Consider the following 21,248-nt stretch of genomic DNA (forward strand, 5'->3'; position numbering starts at 1 on the left):
ACACACACACACACACACACACACAACCACCAACACACACACACACACACACACACACACACACAGCGAGTCCTATAATCATACAGGCCTTTCATACGCTCTATATCACCAGTCACACTCACAATAAACCAGCTACCAGCATCGACGGCTAACATGCACACATTAGGAAACAGACACACACATACACACACACAAACATACACACGCGTGTCCATGACCTCTGTGACAGTGCAGATGAATTGTTGATGTTGTAAAATCGGGACAACAAAAAATATTCTCCTCAGTACAAAAAAAAAATGCGTAAAAGCACAGAAACATGCAGAAATTAGTGAATCGACAAGCTGTACTGTATGAGTAGAGCAGATTTAAGGTTCAGTGGTCCATGTCTGCCCCGCTTGCCCCCTTGGGGAGGGGGGGGGGTATTTGCTTTGGACACAAAAATACAGAGGCAAATTAAAATGATGGAAGTACATCTGATGATAAAGGGAACAAAGAGTTGCCCCAAACAGCTGAACGGGAGATCACTGACAGATTAGAAATGGAAAAGAAGGAAAAAAAAAAATCAGAAAATCACTGGGGTTAATAACACACTCTATCTCTACCCCCCCGCATGCCCCCTCCATCCCTCCATCCCTCCATCCCTCCATCCCTCCCCATCTCTTCCCTCTTCTAGTCGTTTTTTTCTGCTGGCGTTTGCTGGTCAGCAATAATCAAAAACCACTTTCTGTGGGCCGGATTAGTTTAGCCCGCCGCCCCCCCCCTCAATGCCCCCCCCACTCTCCCTTCTCCAGCTTAGCCCACTGGACCAGGGCGATGTGTATGTGGCTGTGCATGTGTGTGTTTGTTGTGGGGGATGGGTAGTTGGGCGTGCGTGTGTACACGTGTGTACGTTGCAGGTTGCATGCACTTGCACTGACAGAGGTGTGGGGTGTACAATATGGTGGTGGTGGTGGTGGTGTGGGAGTGTCTTATCAGGTCTCCGCTTCTGGAGACAGACGCACGGCAGGAACGATTGCTTTTATACACACCAACATGCACGCGCACACACACCCACACACACCTTAACAAAAGGGCCTGGCAGTAATGTGATAATGCCAGGGTTAGCGGTTAGCCAGCTAGTGAAGGAGGACACAGTGTAGTTTTGTTTTGGGAGCGGGAAGAAACGGGACGGCACATAATCAGACCTGTTACTAACACCTCCAGATCTGACTGCCTTCAATACTCACCTTTATGAGAGATTAATAGACAATAACAGGAAAGATGTAGAGTTGGAGGTGACCTACTCACTTTTAAACTCACACACTGAGCACCTGTTGTGCACAAAGATACAAAAGGCTCTTCATTTACAAGTCGTATCAAGCCAAATACACAACATATTTGGGTATAAAATTCACATGGAAATTAGGGTTGGGCATCACTGAAGGCCAACAGTCATCGACCTGTACTGGACCTGTACCATAGTAACACTGTGATTTAAAAGGTGCCCTCTAGCAAGCACAGGAGACTAGTGTATCTCCTCAGAGTTGCTGTAAGGCAGGGTTTTGTGACATGTGGGAGAGAAAATGAAAAGTTTGTTGCTGCTCAACACTCTAATGTGTCGTCTTCATGTCCCATTTATCATTTTCTTATCAAACAAGCCCACATCAGGGCCTGTCTGATCTCTCTAGCCCAGAGACAATCCGGCTCCAGAGTATAACCCAAGATCAGCCGGTCAGGAGGGACTGCACAGCCGAAGACGTCATCGTGTTTACCGGGGGACTACAGGTCACAATCCCTTGTATTAGCACTGCCACTAAGCACCAGAGGAGAAGCTGAAAATGTGATGAGACTGTTCTCTTGGCGAGGTGAAACAGTTGAAGGTTGCCATCAGAGCGACGGTGGGAAACAGAGTTGACTACATTGTTGTGGTAATGAGCAACTCTCTTATGACTGGGTTTCGTAAGATTTAATATGTTTAGATGTTATAGATGTTTTAATTTAAAGCAACCATAGATGACTTGTTATACCAAGTTTTTCATGATGGCAATCCTTGTATGTGACTGAATTTTACACTTACATTTTCTGTTTCCAGGTTTCCTTTGATCTAACCCGATTAATATGAAATTGATACTGAATTGATACTTGAAATGTTGGCCATCAGGTAGGATGAGACAGGAGTTGGATATGGATATGGGATGACAAGTTAACACCTTTCTTTTTTTGTCTCCTCCTTTTGACTGTGACACTTTCTACTTTCTCTCTCACAAACACCAACACATTACTCAATTACTGCTCACGCTCCATCAATGCGTTCTACTGTACCTTGATTTCAGAGGGCGAGAGTTTGTCTGTTCGCCTGCCAGTCTCTGGGGAGCCCTGGTGCTTTTGGTTGAGGTAGACTGCAGCCACTTGGCTCTGCTCCAGGAAGGACAGCAGAATCAGCCTGTCGCTCAGCACCGCTGGGAATGACATCACCACACTGGTCACTGAATGTCATGATGCCGAACAAACAACAACAGCCTATTGTAGAGGTGACACTCGCCGTCTCCCTACACAGGCGTAAATCAAAAAATATCAACGCACCTCTCCACTCAACAATTCAATTTCATTCTGATAATGTTTTCTCAATGTTCTCCTCTGTGTTTTCACTTCATTACACTGCAGTACCATTAATAATTATCCCTCTTACACTGCAAAGTTTAGTTTAGATTAGTTTGGAGTGGGAGGACAGAAGTTTCAGTCTTTCTCGGTCTGCCTCTCATTCTCTCTTCTTTCCCTCTCCTCTCCCTCACTACTTCTTTACTACTCTTTCCCCTTCACCTAATTCTCCCCTCTCCTCTCCACTGCCTCCTATACTCTTTGTATCTCTTTCATCCCCTGTTCTCTTCTCTCTTCCCCTGTCAGTGTACTGCAGGCTCTAAGGCCTTTTTGTGGTAGAACACACTTGATCCTGTTCAACTCTTCAGGAGCTGCATGGAAACGCTGATTAGCAATTAAGCCCCCCTCTCCTTCAAATTAATCTGTTTATGAAACCAATTAAATGGAAAGCAGGGGGGGTTGTTACACATGTCTCTCAGATATCCTGCTTTGAGTTGAACGAGTAAGGCTGCACCCCGAGATTTAGAAATCTAACCGCCAATTAACCGTGGCATGCGTGTATTTATATTTATAAACGTGCCGGTATTGGTATGATTACACTTCAAATCATCCTGTTGTGTGAAAATTTTCAAATTAATATGCAAATAGTCACGAGGGAAGTGAACACATTGCTTGAAAATACAGAAAAACTCACCATCTTAAATCAGGTCAGTTGAGTCAGTCTGTCCCAATGTTGAAGTTGGATTATGAAGCATTTGTAATGAAAACTGGTTCAAGGCTTAAACCATTACAAAATACAGCCATTAATGATGCCTTGGCTTTCCGCAACAACATTTAATGCAATAGTAAGCGTCTTTGTAATAGATTATAGACAAATCAAGTTAAATGCAGTTTAGTATTGATCTCTATGGGTGTCTATAAACGGGATTAGGTTTAATCCCATTCATTCCCAAATGAAGGAGGGGATATGAAACCAGGCTGTGGCCCAATCTGGGACCAGGTGGCTGATTTGGCATTAAGCGGCCAGACCTTCATGACCCAGCCGGACACCCCCCCACCCCCCCCACTTCTCTCTCACACACACACACACACACACACACACACACACACAACGCACACACACACTAACCTTGTAGACACATACACACAAGATACATGCAAGCCTACAGCCATACTTTATGCATGCTACACACACATGCATGGAAAACAAACCAAGAACATGTTAAAGCGCGCACATGGTCTCTTTCACATACATAGACAGACAAAAACACACACACACACGCTCACACACAGAGTCCTCTAAATCCATTTAATGCCATCTCCTCAGCAGCATGTTGACATAAGAGGCCAATGGGCTTAACCAAAGCACATTTAAACATGGGTAAATGAAACTGGCTATGAAAAATCACTTAAGGATGCTTAATCGTGGAGCATATGTGCAGCTTGGCCCAGCCATCGGCCAAACGGAGCCCATAATACTTTGATGGTGTAAAATATATGTAATCTACTGCTCTGTATGATGCAATAGGAGCTCATGGTGGAAACTGGAAGGTAAGCGGCATTAAGGATGCAAAGTTTAAGAGACAGAGAGAAAAAGGAAAAAAGGACAGTAAGCCTGCTTCGCTTTGTCACATCGTGAAACAAAAACCAGACCTGGCTGTCGCTGCTTGTTGTCTAAAAGAGGCGAATACGCGCCAGGCCTCACATTCAACTGAGTCCATGCAAATCAAAAAGGGGATTTTCTTTCAGCATTCAAATACTGTGAACCTCTTTGTTTTAGAAAGTTGTCACATCTCGTTCCAAAAATGAAAACAAATTCTCTGTCATAACTCAGATACTTAAATCTTGATTTCGAGTTTGACTCGAGTGGAAACGATTAGTCGAGTAATTGATTGAAGGAAAGGATTTGGATCTTTTCAGTCACTTTTCAAGTCAAAATTAGCTTCTCGAATATGAGGATTTGCAGCCTGTTTGTATCATATATGACAATAGTTGAAAAATATTTTGGTTTTTGACAGTTGGTCAGATAAAAAAAATTGCTCCAAGAAGTTTGTGACTACTTGTGTGTTTCTGACTACTTTTTGGCAATTAATCGAGAAAATAAAATTCATCTAAAACAACACAAGTTATCCTTAGATGCAGCCTTAAATTGATTGGAATGATTGCATATACAAATGCTTACAGACAACAAATCAACACTTCTACCTGGCCTGAAACACCACACACACACACACACACTTACATCAAACACAACTTGATTGTAAGTTCAAACTGTTTCAGTAATTGTACATTGTAAATGTGTTCGAGTGGTGTGATCTGGTCTGGCTCTCTACTCTAATTGTCTCAGGCTAATTTAACAAGTGACAGATGTGAGAACAGCCTCTAACCTACTACTCCCCCAATCACACACACACACACACACTCACGGACACACACACAATCCCCGGAACCCACCCTCTCACAACCATTACTCTAATAATTAGTGCCTCTGAGGCTTTGAATGGAGCGCAGTGGGAGGTGAGTGGGTGTGTATGTGTACCTGGGTGTGTGTGTGTGTGTGTGTGTGTGTGTGTGCCTCAGTATGTGCCACTGTGTATATGTGAGTGTGCATGTGAAGCTTGTAAATGTGAGTGGACATACAGTAAGTGCTTGTTGGTCTTTATAAAAAAAAAGTGTGCGTCTGTAATTACATATGTACCCATGTGAGAACAAGTGTGTGTGCCTGTTTGTGTGAGTGTGCGCGCAAGCGTGCGTGTGTGTGTGTGTGTGTGTGTGTGTGTGTGCGCAATACAGGGGCTTTATCAGGTGTCTGGAGACCCAGGCCGGAAGCATGGAGGGCGGTGTTATGAACAAATAATTGATACAGAAAGAAAGAAATAATTAGCAGATTTGGGCCGGTGTCCACGGCCTCTTATTCTCTCCTGCCAGGTCTGCAGATCGAGGGAGCGCCGTGTGAGGGGGGCGGTGCTCCCTGGAGGAACGCGCGATGGAGGAAAAACACTGATGGATGCTCTTAAGGGAAGGCCCCTGGACACACACAGCACAAAAGGATTTGCCCGCAATTAGCTAGCAGAGTCGCCTCGCTCACCTGTGGCACCTGTTATGTGTGTGAGTCGGCGCGTGTGTGAGAGAGTGTTTGCGTGACAAAGTGGTGAGGAGAGTGGGGAGTGCATGTGTGTGTGTGTGTCGTAGATGCATGTGTGGTGAGCAGGTGTAAGCACACAGTCTGTGCTGACAGTGTGAGAGAAAGGGTTGAGTGGCTTTAAAATAATGAACATTTGAATGTAAATGTCCCTGTGTTTGTTTATTTGTTAGAGTGTTTTTTTCTGTGTGTGCGTGTGTGCGCCGTGTGAGTATGTGTGTGCCGACTGTGAGCAGAGATAGGTGGTGAAAACAATGATGTTTGTGTCCTTTAATCTGCTTAAACCACGGTGAACCTCTGGAACATTTAAGTCACATCTAAACCATTTTTTAATTCAGTGAAATGCAACAATACAGGAGAAGGCATTTTTTTGCTGCCATAACAGGCATGATGGTTATGCAATGGCTCTAATTAGCATTAGCAGAACCAAGGTAACCAAAACAACAGTCAAAGATGTATGAGGGCTTTAATACACTGGGTACCTGCTGGATTAAAGAGTGCAAAGAAGTTTTAAAGAAAGAAACAGACATGGTGTGATTAGTTATAGTGCCTGTAACTAACCATCAGTCACTGTGTTGGCTGGCAGTCGGCCCACTAACGTACGGTCGACACACACTTGCTCGAGCTGAGGTCCATTCAGGGTCAGGGTCACCAGAACTCCACTGCTGAGCATCAACTGCAAGGAACCACACACACACACACACTTTTGAGGTAGGGAATTTTTCTGTATCATACTCAAGGCTCTAAGGATAGAGAAGGAGATGTACTGTATGCTGTACGGTATAATAACTCATCACTGTGCATCCTCAACAATGTTTATTATACTAAACCGTAACTCTACTTTGTGTGCACGCTGCCTCAGTCACTGGTGGGTCTGTATTTACAAAACCACACTTTTATTGTAAAGTCATAACTGAGTTGGGGAAAACAAATATTTAGGCTCTCTGAGCCCACTGCACAGAACAATCTATAGCCCGATCTAAAACATCAGAATATTGTGCCACTGAATGACTTCAAAGCTACTGTGAATCCGTCGAGTTCAGGTTGTTTGTGTGTATTTTGATCATTTTAACGTCTCTGAAATCAATGTGTTTTCTTGTTATTGTTGTTGTTATTCTGTGCCAGGTCTCCCTTGTTAAAGAGTTCATTAATCACAGTCAAACTTACTGGTTAAATTAAGTCTAAATAAATAAAATATCTCCATTGTTTTATTTGGTTAAAGCAACGGGCATTGTCCAGGATAAGACATGAGATGAATTCATACATTTCAAACAATATAAAATTTGTGTTTTAACCTGGGCAAGCAACATGAAAATGAACCTTAAGGTATCAAAAAGAGTCACTTAATTAAGATGACATTATTTGAGATGTTTCCTATTAGCTCATAATAAAAGCTCTTTATCTGAGGCCTGGTCTGGGCGGACCATTCGTCTTCTGCGGCTATCTGAGCCTGAAAGGAGTTGTTTATGTGTGTGTGCGCATGTGTGCATACAGTAGGTGGTGGGCTGAGGAGGGTGTGTACCTGGCAGCAATGCTTTTTCCTCCATCTGGTGTGAACGCAGGTGTTGGTCTGCAACAGTTCCTGAATGAGTATGATAGATACACGGAGAAAGACGGTGAGAAAAATAAAACAAACATAGGAGGTCAAAACACTCACTGAGACCAATATCGACAGAGGACTGTGTTTAAACATACAATTTAAATGTGACCGTTTTGACAACAGAGTGAAAATGTATGTTACATGTTCTGTGGTGACTGCTTGCTTCTACTTAAGTTGTCAAACAGTGACTTTTGGTGTCAAAATTCAGAAATTTCCCATCTTGTGCCGCTCATACTTGCATTAATTATCTTGGTTGTGCACAGTGCCGGACACTTGCCACAACAGGTGGTCGCTGCAGCAGTTCTGCTCACGGAGGGGTTGGAGAGAGTTGAAAGAGGATGCAGGTAAGGACTGCTTGTGTGCTGTCTTGTAAGTAAGTGTGTGTGTGTGTGTGTGTGTGTGTGTGTGTGTGTGTGTGTGTGTGTGTGTGTGTGTGTGTCAGTCATTCTTGCCACATTCCAAACCCAGCTGGGGTGATTGGATGGGAGGAGAGAGGGACGGAGGAGGAGGAGGAGAAGGAGGGTGGGGTGTGGAGGTGAGATGGGGTGTTTCTGGTTTCAGACAATGGTTACGGGTGAGAGGAAGGAGGTGGATGGGTGGGGAGTGTGTGCATGTGTGTGTGTAACAGCCACAGACAGGTTCCAGCAAACAAAGCTAGGTCTGTACTGCCACAAGTACAGAGGGGACGAGGAAGAGGGGGGGGTGAATGAGGGGAGAGGAAGGGAAGGAGGTGGAAGAGAAGGAGGGAGGAAGAGAGGGGATGAGGGGGCAGCCTGCAGCCCCCTGATCCCCTCAAATATCCCCCTCGATGACAGAGCTCGGCCGAAAGAGAGGTGATGAGAGAGGAGAGGGAGAGGGGAGAACAAACGGGAACGACAGGGAGAGTGAAGGGAGAGGGAGAAAAGAGAGAGAATGCCCCTATTTGTTAATCAATCGGCCGTTTCGGAAAGGGAAAACTCTCAAAATCCCCAGAGGGAGGAAGAAGACGAGGGGGGTGGTGAGGAGTGGAAGGTTTAACAGAGGAGGCGGGTACCTCCAACTCCTTCAGCGAATCGCGTAGCTTCTCCGGTCGGCGGTTCCTGGGGGTCCACGAATAGCCTCGAGCTACGGAGGAAAAACACGAGAAGAATCTGAAGATCATGTGACTCGAACTTTTAAATGCAGACGTGGGAGAAATAATTTTCCTTTCTAAAGGCCCTCATGGGAATTTGGAAGAATGTGGCACCAAACAACCGGAAAGGGTAAAAGGGTTGAACTTTATATCTGGGTTGAGATCTAAATATGAAAAGGGGTGACATGAGGAATAAAAGGTGGTGACAAGATAGTCAGGTGGAATAAAGAGATGCACGTACATGAAATGCAATGCTGAATCTGTACTTGAAAGTATACAGAGTAATGGTCAAACATTTTGACCTCAGGGACAAATCCTGAGTCCAGATCAGTGCAGAAACGAGGTCAAACATTTGGTAGTTTGAGCTTCTCAAATGTGACAAATCGCTGATTTTCTTTGATTTTATATTGATGTAAATTGTTTACAGTTTGATTTTGGACTGTAATCAATTTACAAAACAAACAACTTAAAAATGCCACCTTGAACACTGTAAAAGTCAGTAAACTTGTATTAATTTCTGCCAATTTATAGAAAAAATGAAGTGAGTAACAGAGAAAAACTGCAGCACTAGTATTATAAAATTGAGAAGCTACATTACAAAATCATGAAATGTTGTGTATGTAAATGTCAAAGAGTCCGAGACTTTGAAAGGCCACTGAGGAACCATTTATGGACTTTAACTTCAGAAAATGTAATCAAATAATCAAAACTTAAATCTAATTTCTTTAGTATGTGTCAGTGGTGACTCTCTCTCTGGGTTTGCAAACATCTGACAACAGCATTAAAACCATATTTTAACCCATTACTTACTATGTAGAAACTAAAAACTGATGTAGTTACCACTCTTATATTTCTCACTGCCATATTCCCAAAGCAGCAAAAGTCTGAAGTCTGCTGCTTACAGATTGATGTAGCTGCACTAAAGGAGTGAAAATACTCTACTGAAAGCAAAATGTCCCTTCAAAAACACAAACTGCTCCTTGAGGAGAAGCAAATATTTAATCGTGAGGACTTTTGGCGCTCTTGAGTTGAGTTATCTCCCAAATGCAACCTCGCAGTTAGCAGCACATATCTCAACACGTACCACACCAAGGCCCCTTCATTTTAATTTCCCAGCTCTCCTTTTCCCCCTCCATCTCTAGTGGTTAAACAGAGGAAGGGAAGGATATGAAAAAAAAAAAAACAGCTAATTGAATTTGTGCATCTGCTTCTGCCCACGCACATACATGAAGTTCAGTGGGAGTGAGAGGGAAAAAAAGGAAAAGGAAGGACTGCTGTTTTCAATATGCTGCAATCACTTCCCTATCTGTTTATTTTACAGTCTCCCTTTTCATCTCTGCTGAAACGAACCATTAAGAAGTGGGATTCTCTATTAAGAGTGAGTGGGAGGACGAGGTAAACAGATGCATGCAAATGAGGGTGTGGAGGGTAGGGTAAGAGAGGGGGGGGGGGGTCAGGGGAGAGAGGAGGGAGGGGAGGGCAGGGGGATGAGTGTTCGTCTCCTGATAAGGGTGTTTGTATTCCACTACTGGGTGAAAAGCAGAGAGAGTGAGGGGAAGAGAGGGAGGGAGAGAGAGAATAGAGGAAGTAGGACAGTTGACTGACTAGGACGGCGATTTCTGGAAGATGGTCATCCGCTGGTAAGATGATTAGGGCCCCGACACACACAGACACACGCACACATATGGGTGGATATGAAGAATAAACTGTTTCTATCACTGCTGGGAACTTACCTTCACAGAAATCGAGTTTCTCATTGTAGTAGTGATGCTCGAGGGGATTGGCTGAAAGAAAAAAAAAGAAAGTCTATTTGAAGGGTGTGTTTTGGAATACATGTAAAAATAACACGGTGTACAGGATAAATGATTCGGTCTTTATGATGCAGAAAACTAAGCTGGAGCTCAAACACCGCCCCCTCCCCCTCCCCCTTAGCTCCAAGAGAGCTAGTTGGCACAGTGTTACCCACAACCGTGCCTCGTGGCCCGGTCACTGTGAGCAAGAAAGTGGCCAGTCTGGTGGCCGGCCTCTCTGGCAGGCAGGAACACCTCCAGGATTAGTAGTATTAATCAGATAAGGGGGTGAGGGGCCAGACAGGCCCAGACATGGGCACCTGCTCTGGGGTTGGGTGGGGAGGTGCTGGGGGGATTTTGGCTGCAGGGGACCCCCGGAGCTGCTCCAATGAGCCTGGGTCTACCTCTAGTGGGGAGATGTGGAACTACACTTGATTTCACAGCCATTTCAAGGATACTGATATACTGAGACCGATCCAGGAACCAATCAATGCAGTCTCATTGATATGCACTATGTTTTTACAAATGTGCATGTTAATGGACACCTAAATGTCACAGTTAGAGCAACATTAGACATGTACACTCATTAGCCAGTTTATTAGGTACACATGGCTAAAACTAATGCAGTCTTCCACGGTCATGTGTTAAATCCTCACTCATGACAGTTATTTTGGAGTTTGTGGTGCTGTTGTACTAAATTGTGGACCATGGAGCGTTCTTTCTCTTGTTTAACATACCCTCAATGATATCAATGGGGTGGACAAATACATGCAAACAGCTGTCAATAAAACACAATACAATTCAGCAGCACCATTAACTGCATCCTCAAAATGAGGTGGGAAATAACAAAGTACAAATACTTACTGTGCTTCAGCTAAATTTGATCACAAATATCTGTACTTTGTACACCTTACATTTCCAAAACAGGCTTGCTACTTTAGTTTTAATGCATCCGAGGGAAATTATCCATTATTTTTATGTTATATTCCAAACATCACAAGATGTATGGTAGACGTAGCAAGACGAAATGACGTAAAGACGTAAGAGAGAGAAACTGGAAGTGTCTCGTATCTGTAGAGAAGCTGCAGCATTATGCCTGGATTTTCTTATTTTCTCAGTTTGTTGCCGTGCTCGGGACGCTTTACCAACCAAATGTTGGTATCTGACGTCCTGGGAATGAGATTCAACAATCGACTATCTTTGTGGTGCGTTTGTTATTACAATTTTTTCCTTTAAGTTTAATAGTCTTTGAATTATAACATGACGTGAGGTTAGCTTTGCACAGAAATGGCTGGTAGGAATGGCCTTCAGATGGCTACTTTTTACTTTATACTCTTAGTAAATTTCAGAGCCTGTACTTTATTACTTTTATTTAGATAAAGTTGAATCAGTACTTCTACTTGAGTACAGAATGTAAGCACTTCTGCCACCCCTGATCGCGAGACCCTTCTGCGCTTAGCGACATGTGAATCAGAATAAGAGGATTCTTAGCGGCTTACGTGATCACTGTCAGTCAAATCAAACCACGCCCACACAGTCTTATTTAGTCTAGAATAGCTTTAGAGAAAGCTAGTTTCATACTTTAAATGTCATATGGACTGTAGGGACCTATGCATAACAACAGCCAAAATACTGAGGCGGTTTATTGTTTTGAAATGTATTTATTTTTTACTGCCTGGCTGAGTTCACACACACTTTTCCTCTTTCACTTGTTAAAGCTGAATGCCAAGATGTCTGTACAAATGATCAAACGTAAAAATTGTAATCCAATCTAATATAATCTACTGTATATGTAATCGCATCATGACCTGAGCTGATCGTTACACCGCCGTGAAAATGTTGTGATACTTTTGGATAGTGATTCTGCTCCCTTGCTCCGTCTCCCCTTCTCCTCCTCCTCCTCCCCCTTTCCTCCCTCCACTCTGATATCAAGCCACACTTTAGTAATCCTCCAAATGAAAGGATTTGGAGCGAGAGCATCGTCTCTCCACTGAAGATTGGAATGAAAGAGAAGGCAGCTTCTCAGATGAGAGAGAAGGGAGAGAACCCCATGATGAGAGGGAGAGAGGAAGGGACAGGGAGACATACTGTACACAAAATGAGAGGGAACCAAGTATACATGGTGACAGAAAGAACTGAGACAAAGAGAAGGAAGTCAATGAAAAGAGAGGCAGAAACATCTGAGCAAGGCACATGAACAAAAGGTAAAACGTGTGCAGTAGATGGAGAGAAATACACGAAAAATGCACACAACTGATGGAGTAAAACAAAGAGAAGAGATATTTACTGTAAGAAAAATATGAAGAGAGAAAGACTCTATGGTGAATTCATTAGGCTGCAAAGTGAAGTCCCACTTAAAGCTGCTCTAATCAAGCTCCTCACCAATTTATTTTATAAATAATGGATCGCGAAATCAATTATTGCCTGACTCTGCTGCTTCCCTCAGCTCTACAGAACGTTTTGTTGTCTTTAAGCTCATTGTTTTGGTTTAACAACCCAAGACTTTACTGTTCGGGTTCATTCTCACTGCTCTCATCAGCCCTGTTCCTGCAAAATACAGTAGCTCTTCTAATCCACTGTACACCACCTGCTCAACACCAAACTTAGTGACTAGCTGATGAACAAGCAGCTGCTTGCTGTTTGCTGACATTTGCATCATATAAGATAACAGTCTGTTCACCCTGCTACCATCTGCCAAAAGATACAGATGTATCTGCTGCCGTACCATCAGACTACAGGGCAGTTTCTTTCCTCACGCTGTTGTTTTTTGTTGTTGTTTTTCCCTGTGAATGTAGAACAGGACTCAAACATTGTATGATTTTTTTGTGTGTTTTTTCTAAACCCTTGTAACCTTGTAATATAAACTAATTAATGTGATAAAATGCTGATATTGTGCTTAGAGCTTGTTGCATTGCCTCCAAGTGACAAAAGAAAAAAAATCCAGGTTTAATACATGTTAACTGGTACAACTACTGTAAAACTACTTTCAATTAAAACTATAAGCCGAACTAAATCTATTTCAGGAACTTATACATGTAGTATCCCTTGTGATGGATGAAGTCATGACATTTTCCAAAGGAAAAGCAGTGAGAGCAGCCCACTTTAGATCATTCTGACTCTAATATTTGTATAAATATCAAGTACAGATATCTGTAGCCAAAGTGCTAAATAAGCAAAGAAAGGGGCTACACATCTGGAGAACATGATTTTGTAGGCCAGGACATCGCTGCAGCACTGCAGTACTTCATTATAATGCTGATAGAAATTGCACCCATATTGTGATTTTGATTATAATTCAATTAAATGTGCAGCCCTAGTGAAGAAACATAGTCCTTCCTCTAGTGTTACACAATATCAGTTTAATGTGGTAGGTACTGCACTCTACATACAGAACAGTGGTAGTGTAAAATATTCATTACGTACTTCTTACATTTGGATGAGATGAAGTCACCTTAATTCTGAACTGTAATTGTGAATAATTGTCATTTTGTGTGTCATTTTGAAAATGGTTGACTCGTTTGTACACATCAATTCAGAGGAGTCAAATTTTTAAGGTGTGGCAAATCGATTGGGATACATGTAACAGCCCTCCTCAGGCCACTCGGTGTATATTTTCATAAATAAACTAAAATTTACACACACACTCACACACACTCACACAAAAGGAAGGAAGAGACAGCTCGTCCCTACATTGCTAGGACCGCGGGGGAGCGATTTGAGCGCTTCCTGATGGTAAGGGAAGCCTCCTGGCCTGAGGCAATATGAGGCTGGACTACATGGGGCCTCTCGCTATGTGATCTAGGAGAAAGTCAACAGTTTAGTTTTCCTATCGCTGTGTGGCAGGACCCCGGGTCAACAGGAACACAGCTAGTGTAAGAGATAGAACCACGGAGGCCTAATAACCTGTGTGTGTGTGTGTGCTATGCGCATGTATATATAAGGTTTTAGAGTGTAAATCCTACATACTAATAGCCTCTGTGTGGACAAGTGAACACTGAAACACGCAGGAACGATAATTTGTGTGTCTGCGTGTGTGTGTTTACGGCTTACGTGAGCGTGGGAGGCAGCAGAAAGCCCTTCTTCATATATACGGAAATCACATACATTCCAAAAACAAGACAAATTCAACTTATCTTAAACACAAACAGACATCCAATATAAACACTATTTACCTGGCTCTCCTTTATCGTGGTACTGATAGGTGCCAATATCTGTATCTGTGGGGCGAGAGAGGAAGAGAGAGGGAGAGAGAGAGAGAGAGAGAGAGAGAGATGAACATCTAGCTGTCAAGGAAAAGCAGAAGACAGATCAGCAATTTCGCACCGTGGGATAAACAATCGCTATCAGCCAGTGGCCTGTCCCGTCTGCCAGCACCACGGTTTGAGCTGAGATAAGGCCCTGTGAGGGAGGGGGAGGAGGTGGGGGGGTCCGAGCAGGAATGGTGGGGGGTGCAGAGGGGTATTAATAAAGACAGGAGTGTGCCTTAACCCATTGCACCTGGGGGAGAGACGCTGATTTACACACATGCAACATATACATTTAAAAGTAGACAGACTCAGCAGTTGGCTATAAACACATATGAGCAACATGCACACATACTGATAGATACACACACACACACACACACACACACACACACACAGTATACACACACATGCACAAACTGCTGAGCTGAGCCTTTTTTGTCAGTGTTATTCCTGCAGGCCCAAAACCATAAGCAGCCAGACTCAGATTCGCACAACACATCGTTTCTTTATCGCTCCACTACTGTTGCTGCTGCGGCTGCGGCTGCTGCTGCTGCTGCTGCTGCTGCTCCTGAGGCCAGGTCACACTAATACAACAGGAGAGCTGATGGCAGACACACAAACGCACACAAACCCGACACTGTTAGGAATGGCATGATGTCACGTTTTCATTTCTGACAGGGATAGTGATACTGTAACCTTGAGGATTTGCCAACACCAACCTGATACCGTACATCAATTAAAAGGCCGTTTTCTCAAAATTAGTTTTTCACACTCTGAGCAGGCTTATCCACTGATCAAATTTCTGTTCTGGAAATGTATGCAAATTGGCGCATATTTCATTAGATAATGCTCTGTTTGCATATTTAAACTTAAAATGTCAGAGAAGTATACATATAACATTAGTGTGAAGGGTACGTTTGGATTTTTATGAGGCACTTGTGCATAGTAAGTGTGTTACCATCACGCTTGCCATCAGACAGTCCTTTCCGATGGGATCACTCGCATCAAAGCCACCAGACTCCTTTGACAAAAACAGTCATTTAACCTTGAGGAACTTGGTTGTAACTGCTCGACTGCTGCCTTCATCAGTTGGTTTGTTTGTGTTTCTGTGTGACTTTGGTGTTAGAACATGTAGTTTGTTCTCCCCTACCCTTCCAGTTTGTGTGCTATCTGACTAAATGATATTTGAGATACTTTTATTGATCCATGTCTTTCTCAAAGATCTCCTCCAGACATGTTTTATCACATATACAAATAATCTGCTTTGAATAATTATTTGTGTCTGATATGGTTTCCCCATAAAATGTTGAATTAAATAGAATTTAAAAATGACATCCAGTCTTCCATAATTGAAACATTTAGAGCCTACGACCTTGCAAACTCTTTTTATTTGAAAAACAAGAAGTTTCCTTCTTCACTAAAGTCTGTTTAATGTGCACACGGCAGTTTCAAATTTCCACATCACACTTATGTAAGTCAATTACTTTACTATGAATGGCTTCCAAACTGGATGTAATTTCACAAAATCCTGTTCAAACATAAAAGACTTAAAGTCAAATTTAAGGTGAGCACACAGACACTTTGTGTCACTTTTCATTTTTTTTTTATAATGCACCTATAGCTCCTTATAATCATAGTTATAAACACTCATGAAAAGTCATAATTTTTTATAACAACAATCAAAAGTCCTTACCACACCAATGTCTATAATGCATTATAAGCATTAGTATAATGTATGTTAAGGCTCGACAATGACCACATAATGATTTATAACCAGCTTGTCAAATATCATAATATCTGCCTATAACACATGGTTTTCATTACTTTTCTTAAAGTGCAAACTGGCCATTAACACTTACTTATGATCAGATTATAATGAAGTATAAAAGTAATTATAGTGTGTAATAAAATGATTATTATGTACTGCAACTATGAGAATTTTAATACGCTGTGCTCCAATAGTGAGTGACCAGCAGGTATGAAGTATTGATACTTGACCTTATACATCATCATAAAATGTTTTATAATTATTGTTATATAGCTGTATGGCACACTACAAGGCATTTAAGTATATTTTAATGCATGAGTATTCATAAGTGCTTATAACTACGATTATACAGAACTATTGGTGCATTATAACGCATTTAAAGTATGTTAATGATGCAATATAGACATGGGCTTCTTAGAAAGTGTTACAACTAGGTTTCATAACATCACAGTTAGGCAAACAACAAATAAACTTCAGGTTAAAGGAGACAAGTAGGTGAACAGGTCAAATCTCATTTCAATTCAGTGTCAGTGCAATGACTGAATAAATCTTTATCTATACTGTAATGATTTCTGTTGAGGTCTCCCAGGGCAAAGTAATTAACTCACAGACTGTGTTGCTGCTGAGTGGCAAACAGCAGAAGGTTGTGAGAGACGTCTGCTGTGATGTGCAACTGTACGAACGTGATTAACACACAAAGAACGTACACACAAACCACACAGGAAATATTAGTTTCATAGCTTCATACGGTTTATGAATCTATATTTTTGTTTTCGGGGTGGATGTATATGATGTAAAGACAGTGGTGATGGGGAGCGTCACACCTCAGCAACCAGGCCTCTACGCTCAGATGTATCCATCCACATTTTTTCAAGATAGCAGAAGACACACACAGCAGGAAAAAACAAACAAATAAGGATATGTCACCATCACCCAGGATATATACCCTGTCGTACCTTTGTGTATACACATAAACACACAACACAGTCGGGCTCTGAGAGACGCTATCTTCGTCTAAAGCTCAGCAGACTGTGAAAGACAAGACAGAATGGAAGGAAGGAGAAAACAAGAAAATGGAGAAACAGAGTATTTCTGTCTAACAAAAGAGATGGACTGATAGGTGGCGAGCAGGGAAAGACACAAAAAGAGTCAGAAAAGTCAAACTTAGACGACACCAACAGGGTCGCACAAGGAAGCATTGGTCACATAACGTATGCATGGTTTGATTTGCAGATGACTTAACGTAACTGATCCATTTGCACCTATGTAGAACCTCAACACGTGTGTGGTCTCAGAAAACAAACAGATGTTTCACTGGTTTCTTCAGTTACTTGTGGTCAAGTTAACCAATCACACTCCAAACAATTTACAAATAGTTTAATGGCGTGAAAACAATATAAAGAATGTCATGTATGATGCAATAAACAGCCGTCAATAGCATGAGAATCTGACGAGAGAAGAGAAAGTGAAAACAGAGTATAAATTGGTGTTGACCGAGAGTCAGATTGTTAAAGAAGATACAGGTGAGGTGGGGAGAAGGTGTGAAAACAAAGTGAGTGATGACAGAGAGAGCCAGAGAGAGAATTATTGAGAGAGAGAGAGCGAGGGAGATTGAACATGGTGATAAGTGCTACCTTTGACTTGGAGTGAGCTCTTGGTGGACCACAAGTGCAGCTCAGCCAAGCAGAACGCCATCTGATGGAGGAGTGTAACCCGAGTCTGCAGAGAGGGACAAGAGAGCGAATGAAAGGAGGAGAAAGAGACAGGGCAGACCAAACACAACCACAGATGCATATCTTGACGAGACGACATAATAGATTGACATAAATAGGTTGAAGGGTCAAACAAAGCATGCATGTAGGCACACAAGCTCACACATGAACTTGTATGACCGCCAGTTACTACCTAACCACATATCGCACAACCCAGACTGTGCTATACTTCAACAAAATTACAGTTTTTTGCCAGATTGCAAAGCAACAAGACAGTCTAATAAATGTGCTATTCCTTGCTGTAGATCTTTGGCTAAAGTGACTAGCTGCAATTACCAAGAAGCAATTGGCCCTATTGTTATCAAGTGGCTCTGATCAGGGCTATGAGTCCGAGGACGAGAAGACACGGCAGGCTGGGAAACGAGAGGCATGAAGAGACAGAGGAGCGAGTTAGAGTCATACATTAGCAGCAGTTGAAAACGGCGTGAAGAGCCAGAATATTTTCATAATTTATGATTATTTATCATTTGAATTGTAGTGGACTCGAAGGATAAGGTAGAAGACAATGGATAAGCTTAAGTTAAGCACAAGTAATGTGAACACAAAGGTGTGTAATGACACTGGACGGCATTCGCAATGTGAACAAAGCTTATTCACATTTATCGATCAGAACAGAAAGTTGACTTTTTATTGGTTTGTTTTTTTATTTTCTAGTTCCCTCAGTAGTTAGTTTTTTTTTATCTCACTGTTCATCAAGTCAAATTTATTTTCAGTCTTTTTTACCATAATGTTGGAAGCCATTAGAGCAGTAGCAGTAGTGGAGTCATATTAGTGGTAAAAGTAACACTTGTAGTAGTAATGAATGTATTCGTGTTTGTGGTAGCTGCGAGTTTTCCTTAAAAAGCATGACAATTGTGCTGCAACATTATACTCTTCTGTAGTAGCAACACTTCCTGTACCCGTTATACCTGTATTACTGGTTGGAATAATTACTCTACAAGTATGAATGCCCATTTTTACCAAAAACAAAAAAAACAACTATGTAACATAAAGACAGACAGACACGCACATGAACTCAGACTGACACTGAGACAAGGTCATGGTCGGCAGTGTTTGCACCTTCATTCACACATCACAGGTGAGCAGTGACGGACACACACTTTGGAGCTGACAGCTAAGACAAAGCAGGCAGCATTCCACACATCAGGTAGTGATCACAGGACGGGTTTCTGACAGGCGCTGGCTATTTCTACTTCTTTATTACAGGCTGTATTCTCCAGTCGGTTAACTTCTGTTCCTGGAGGGTTAAGCTGGTGCTTTCTTCTGTTCCCCTCTGTGGGGTTTCTCCCTGTTGTACTGATGTTACTTTATGTGGCAGGTGTTCTCTGCTCTGTCTGTGTGAGCAGTGACCTGACTGTGTATCGAACCACTTATGATGTTAGTGATAAAAAGATTTTCCTACTGTGGAATCGATAAAAATATCAATGACCACTGCCACCACTACGGTTGGTTTTACTACTATTACCACTTCTACCAGCTATTAACTAATGCTACAACTACTGCCTGAATTACCACAGTTACTGGAAGAAGTAGAGCCTGACCCAAACGACTGAGCAATGTTCGAGCACTGCTTGAATGAAAACCGATCAAAATGATTAACACACCAACATATTTGATTTCAATGGGTGTCATAGCATCGAGCCAGGACAGGGACGAAATTTGACAGGTCCACCCTGGTGCCTTTTTCCCCATCACTGCTAACTGGGCTGGAGCGGGTCGCAGGAAACTAAAGCCAAATGTTAGTGGATGCTGGACTTCAACATATATTCAAACGTGTGTTAGAGTTAATCCAATTCTGGGAAAGCAGAATGACAAATCTTTATCCAGTATTTCCTCGCTGTCCAAAACAAAGTGTCCGCCGCCTTGAACAAAGACTGGAAAGTGTTTCTGATAATATTGTGGAGCCATACATTCAGATATTACATTGTACAAGACTTGGTGTAAGTTACAGGCTAGTGCAGCATCTCTGTATAGTGCAGCAAAGGTGTAGCAGTATTGCTGCGTCGGACATTCATTTCTCTATCTGTGCAGCTAATGCTCTGCGTCTCTCCATCCTCTCCCTCACTCTTATTTTCTCTCGTTAACACTGAGAGGGGGCTCTCTCTTATCTTTCCCCTCTTGCACCTCCTGGTGTGGGGGGAAAAAAATCTCATTTTGCCACTCAACCCCCAAAACTACAAGTCCCAACAAAAATACATATAGATAACACCGGGTGCCATGGAAACGCTGGGGCTAGCATGGCATGGCAGCGACGGCGTAACGAGTTTACTGACATAAGAGGATTCTTTTATCCTCCTAACCAGCTTTTTTAGAGGAAGTCAGCCCTTTTGGAGGGAAAACCTCATCTCAGACAGCTTTCATTTAGTTATTGCCAGTCTGGCTAACCGAAAAGTTCTTGAGACCTTGTTCTGCACAGCTGTTGGGTCTCAAGGGAATTTATGGCAGAACAGAAGAAACAAGGGGGCTGACATAGATATAGAAAATGCCACAAATTGAGTGAGTGTGTGTTGGACAAGAACAACATGTGTGTCCATGAGCCCTGTGGTCACAGCGCAGGTGATATATATAGAGAAACAATAAAGGTACTACAAGAAAGGTTTACCTGGCAGTCTGATGCCTCTAAATGATCGTAAAAAAGACCATCAGCAAAAAGATTGGCTGTATATTTTTTATAGTTATTCAGCCTGAGAAAGAAAGCTGCTCTGTATTCTGGCGGTACCACACTAAAACAAAGTTTACTTTGTTTCACCATCATCATATTTTGTCCAAAAGGGCTGCCAGAATCAACAAAACAATTAAGATAATTTTAGTAGCTTCAACAAAAGGACAGAGAGGGATTGTTCTGGTGTTCTTGATGTGTACTGAGCTGAAGTGAAAATCAGCCAAGTGGCTGTCATTTTTCTACGCTGTCACATCCTGCACATCAGCATGTTTGACTAATGACTTGTCACTCCCATCACTTTACACAAATATGCAAATCCAAACATGTCACTGAGTACTTACATTCACTTCACTGGTGTATACAGAATCAATTTGGCTCCCCAATCCAGTCAGACCTCCCAGTTCATCCTGTCAAAACTGTGTCCACATGTCAAGGTAAATGGCAAAATCAAACAGTGATGACTAAATTTATGAAGCATTTTTAAGAAATATGGGCATCATTTGATCATTGAAAACTACAACACTGCTCACACACTCCACTCCACACACAATCTCACACACACACACACACACACACACA

General features: G+C 42.3%; 1 protein-coding gene across 14 annotated transcripts in view; it reads right to left on the minus strand.

Moving 5' to 3' along the window:
- The window catches only part of wdpcp (WD repeat containing planar cell polarity effector), a 75,549-nt gene that overhangs the window by 35,249 nt on the left and 19,052 nt on the right, over positions 1–21,248 (minus strand). For 10 of the 14 annotated variants that reach the window (XM_084376378.1, XM_084376379.1, XM_084376388.1 and 7 more), the window contains 8 exons: positions 21,011–21,085; positions 17,870–17,954; positions 14,393–14,437; positions 10,164–10,214; positions 8,353–8,423; positions 7,242–7,301; positions 6,281–6,395; positions 2,302–2,438 (listed from right to left, as the gene is read on the minus strand). In XM_084376378.1, the coding sequence (XP_084232504.1) occupies positions 2,302–2,438; positions 6,281–6,395; positions 7,242–7,301; positions 8,353–8,423; positions 10,164–10,214; positions 14,393–14,437; positions 17,870–17,930 (540 nt within the window). In that variant the 5' untranslated portion in view covers positions 17,931–17,954; positions 21,011–21,085. Of the gene's footprint in view, positions 1–2,301; positions 2,439–6,280; positions 6,396–7,241; positions 7,302–8,352; positions 8,424–10,163; positions 10,215–14,392; positions 14,438–17,869; positions 17,955–18,283; positions 18,361–21,010; positions 21,086–21,248 lie in introns of all 14 variants that reach the window. The other 4 variants (XM_084376389.1, XM_084376381.1, XM_084376386.1 and 1 more) reach the window with 3 other exon arrangements.

This window comes from Pagrus pagrus, assembly GCF_965226575.1.
Source record: "Pagrus pagrus genome assembly, chromosome: 15".
NCBI classification, from domain to species: domain Eukaryota; kingdom Metazoa; phylum Chordata; class Actinopteri; order Spariformes; family Sparidae; genus Pagrus; species Pagrus pagrus.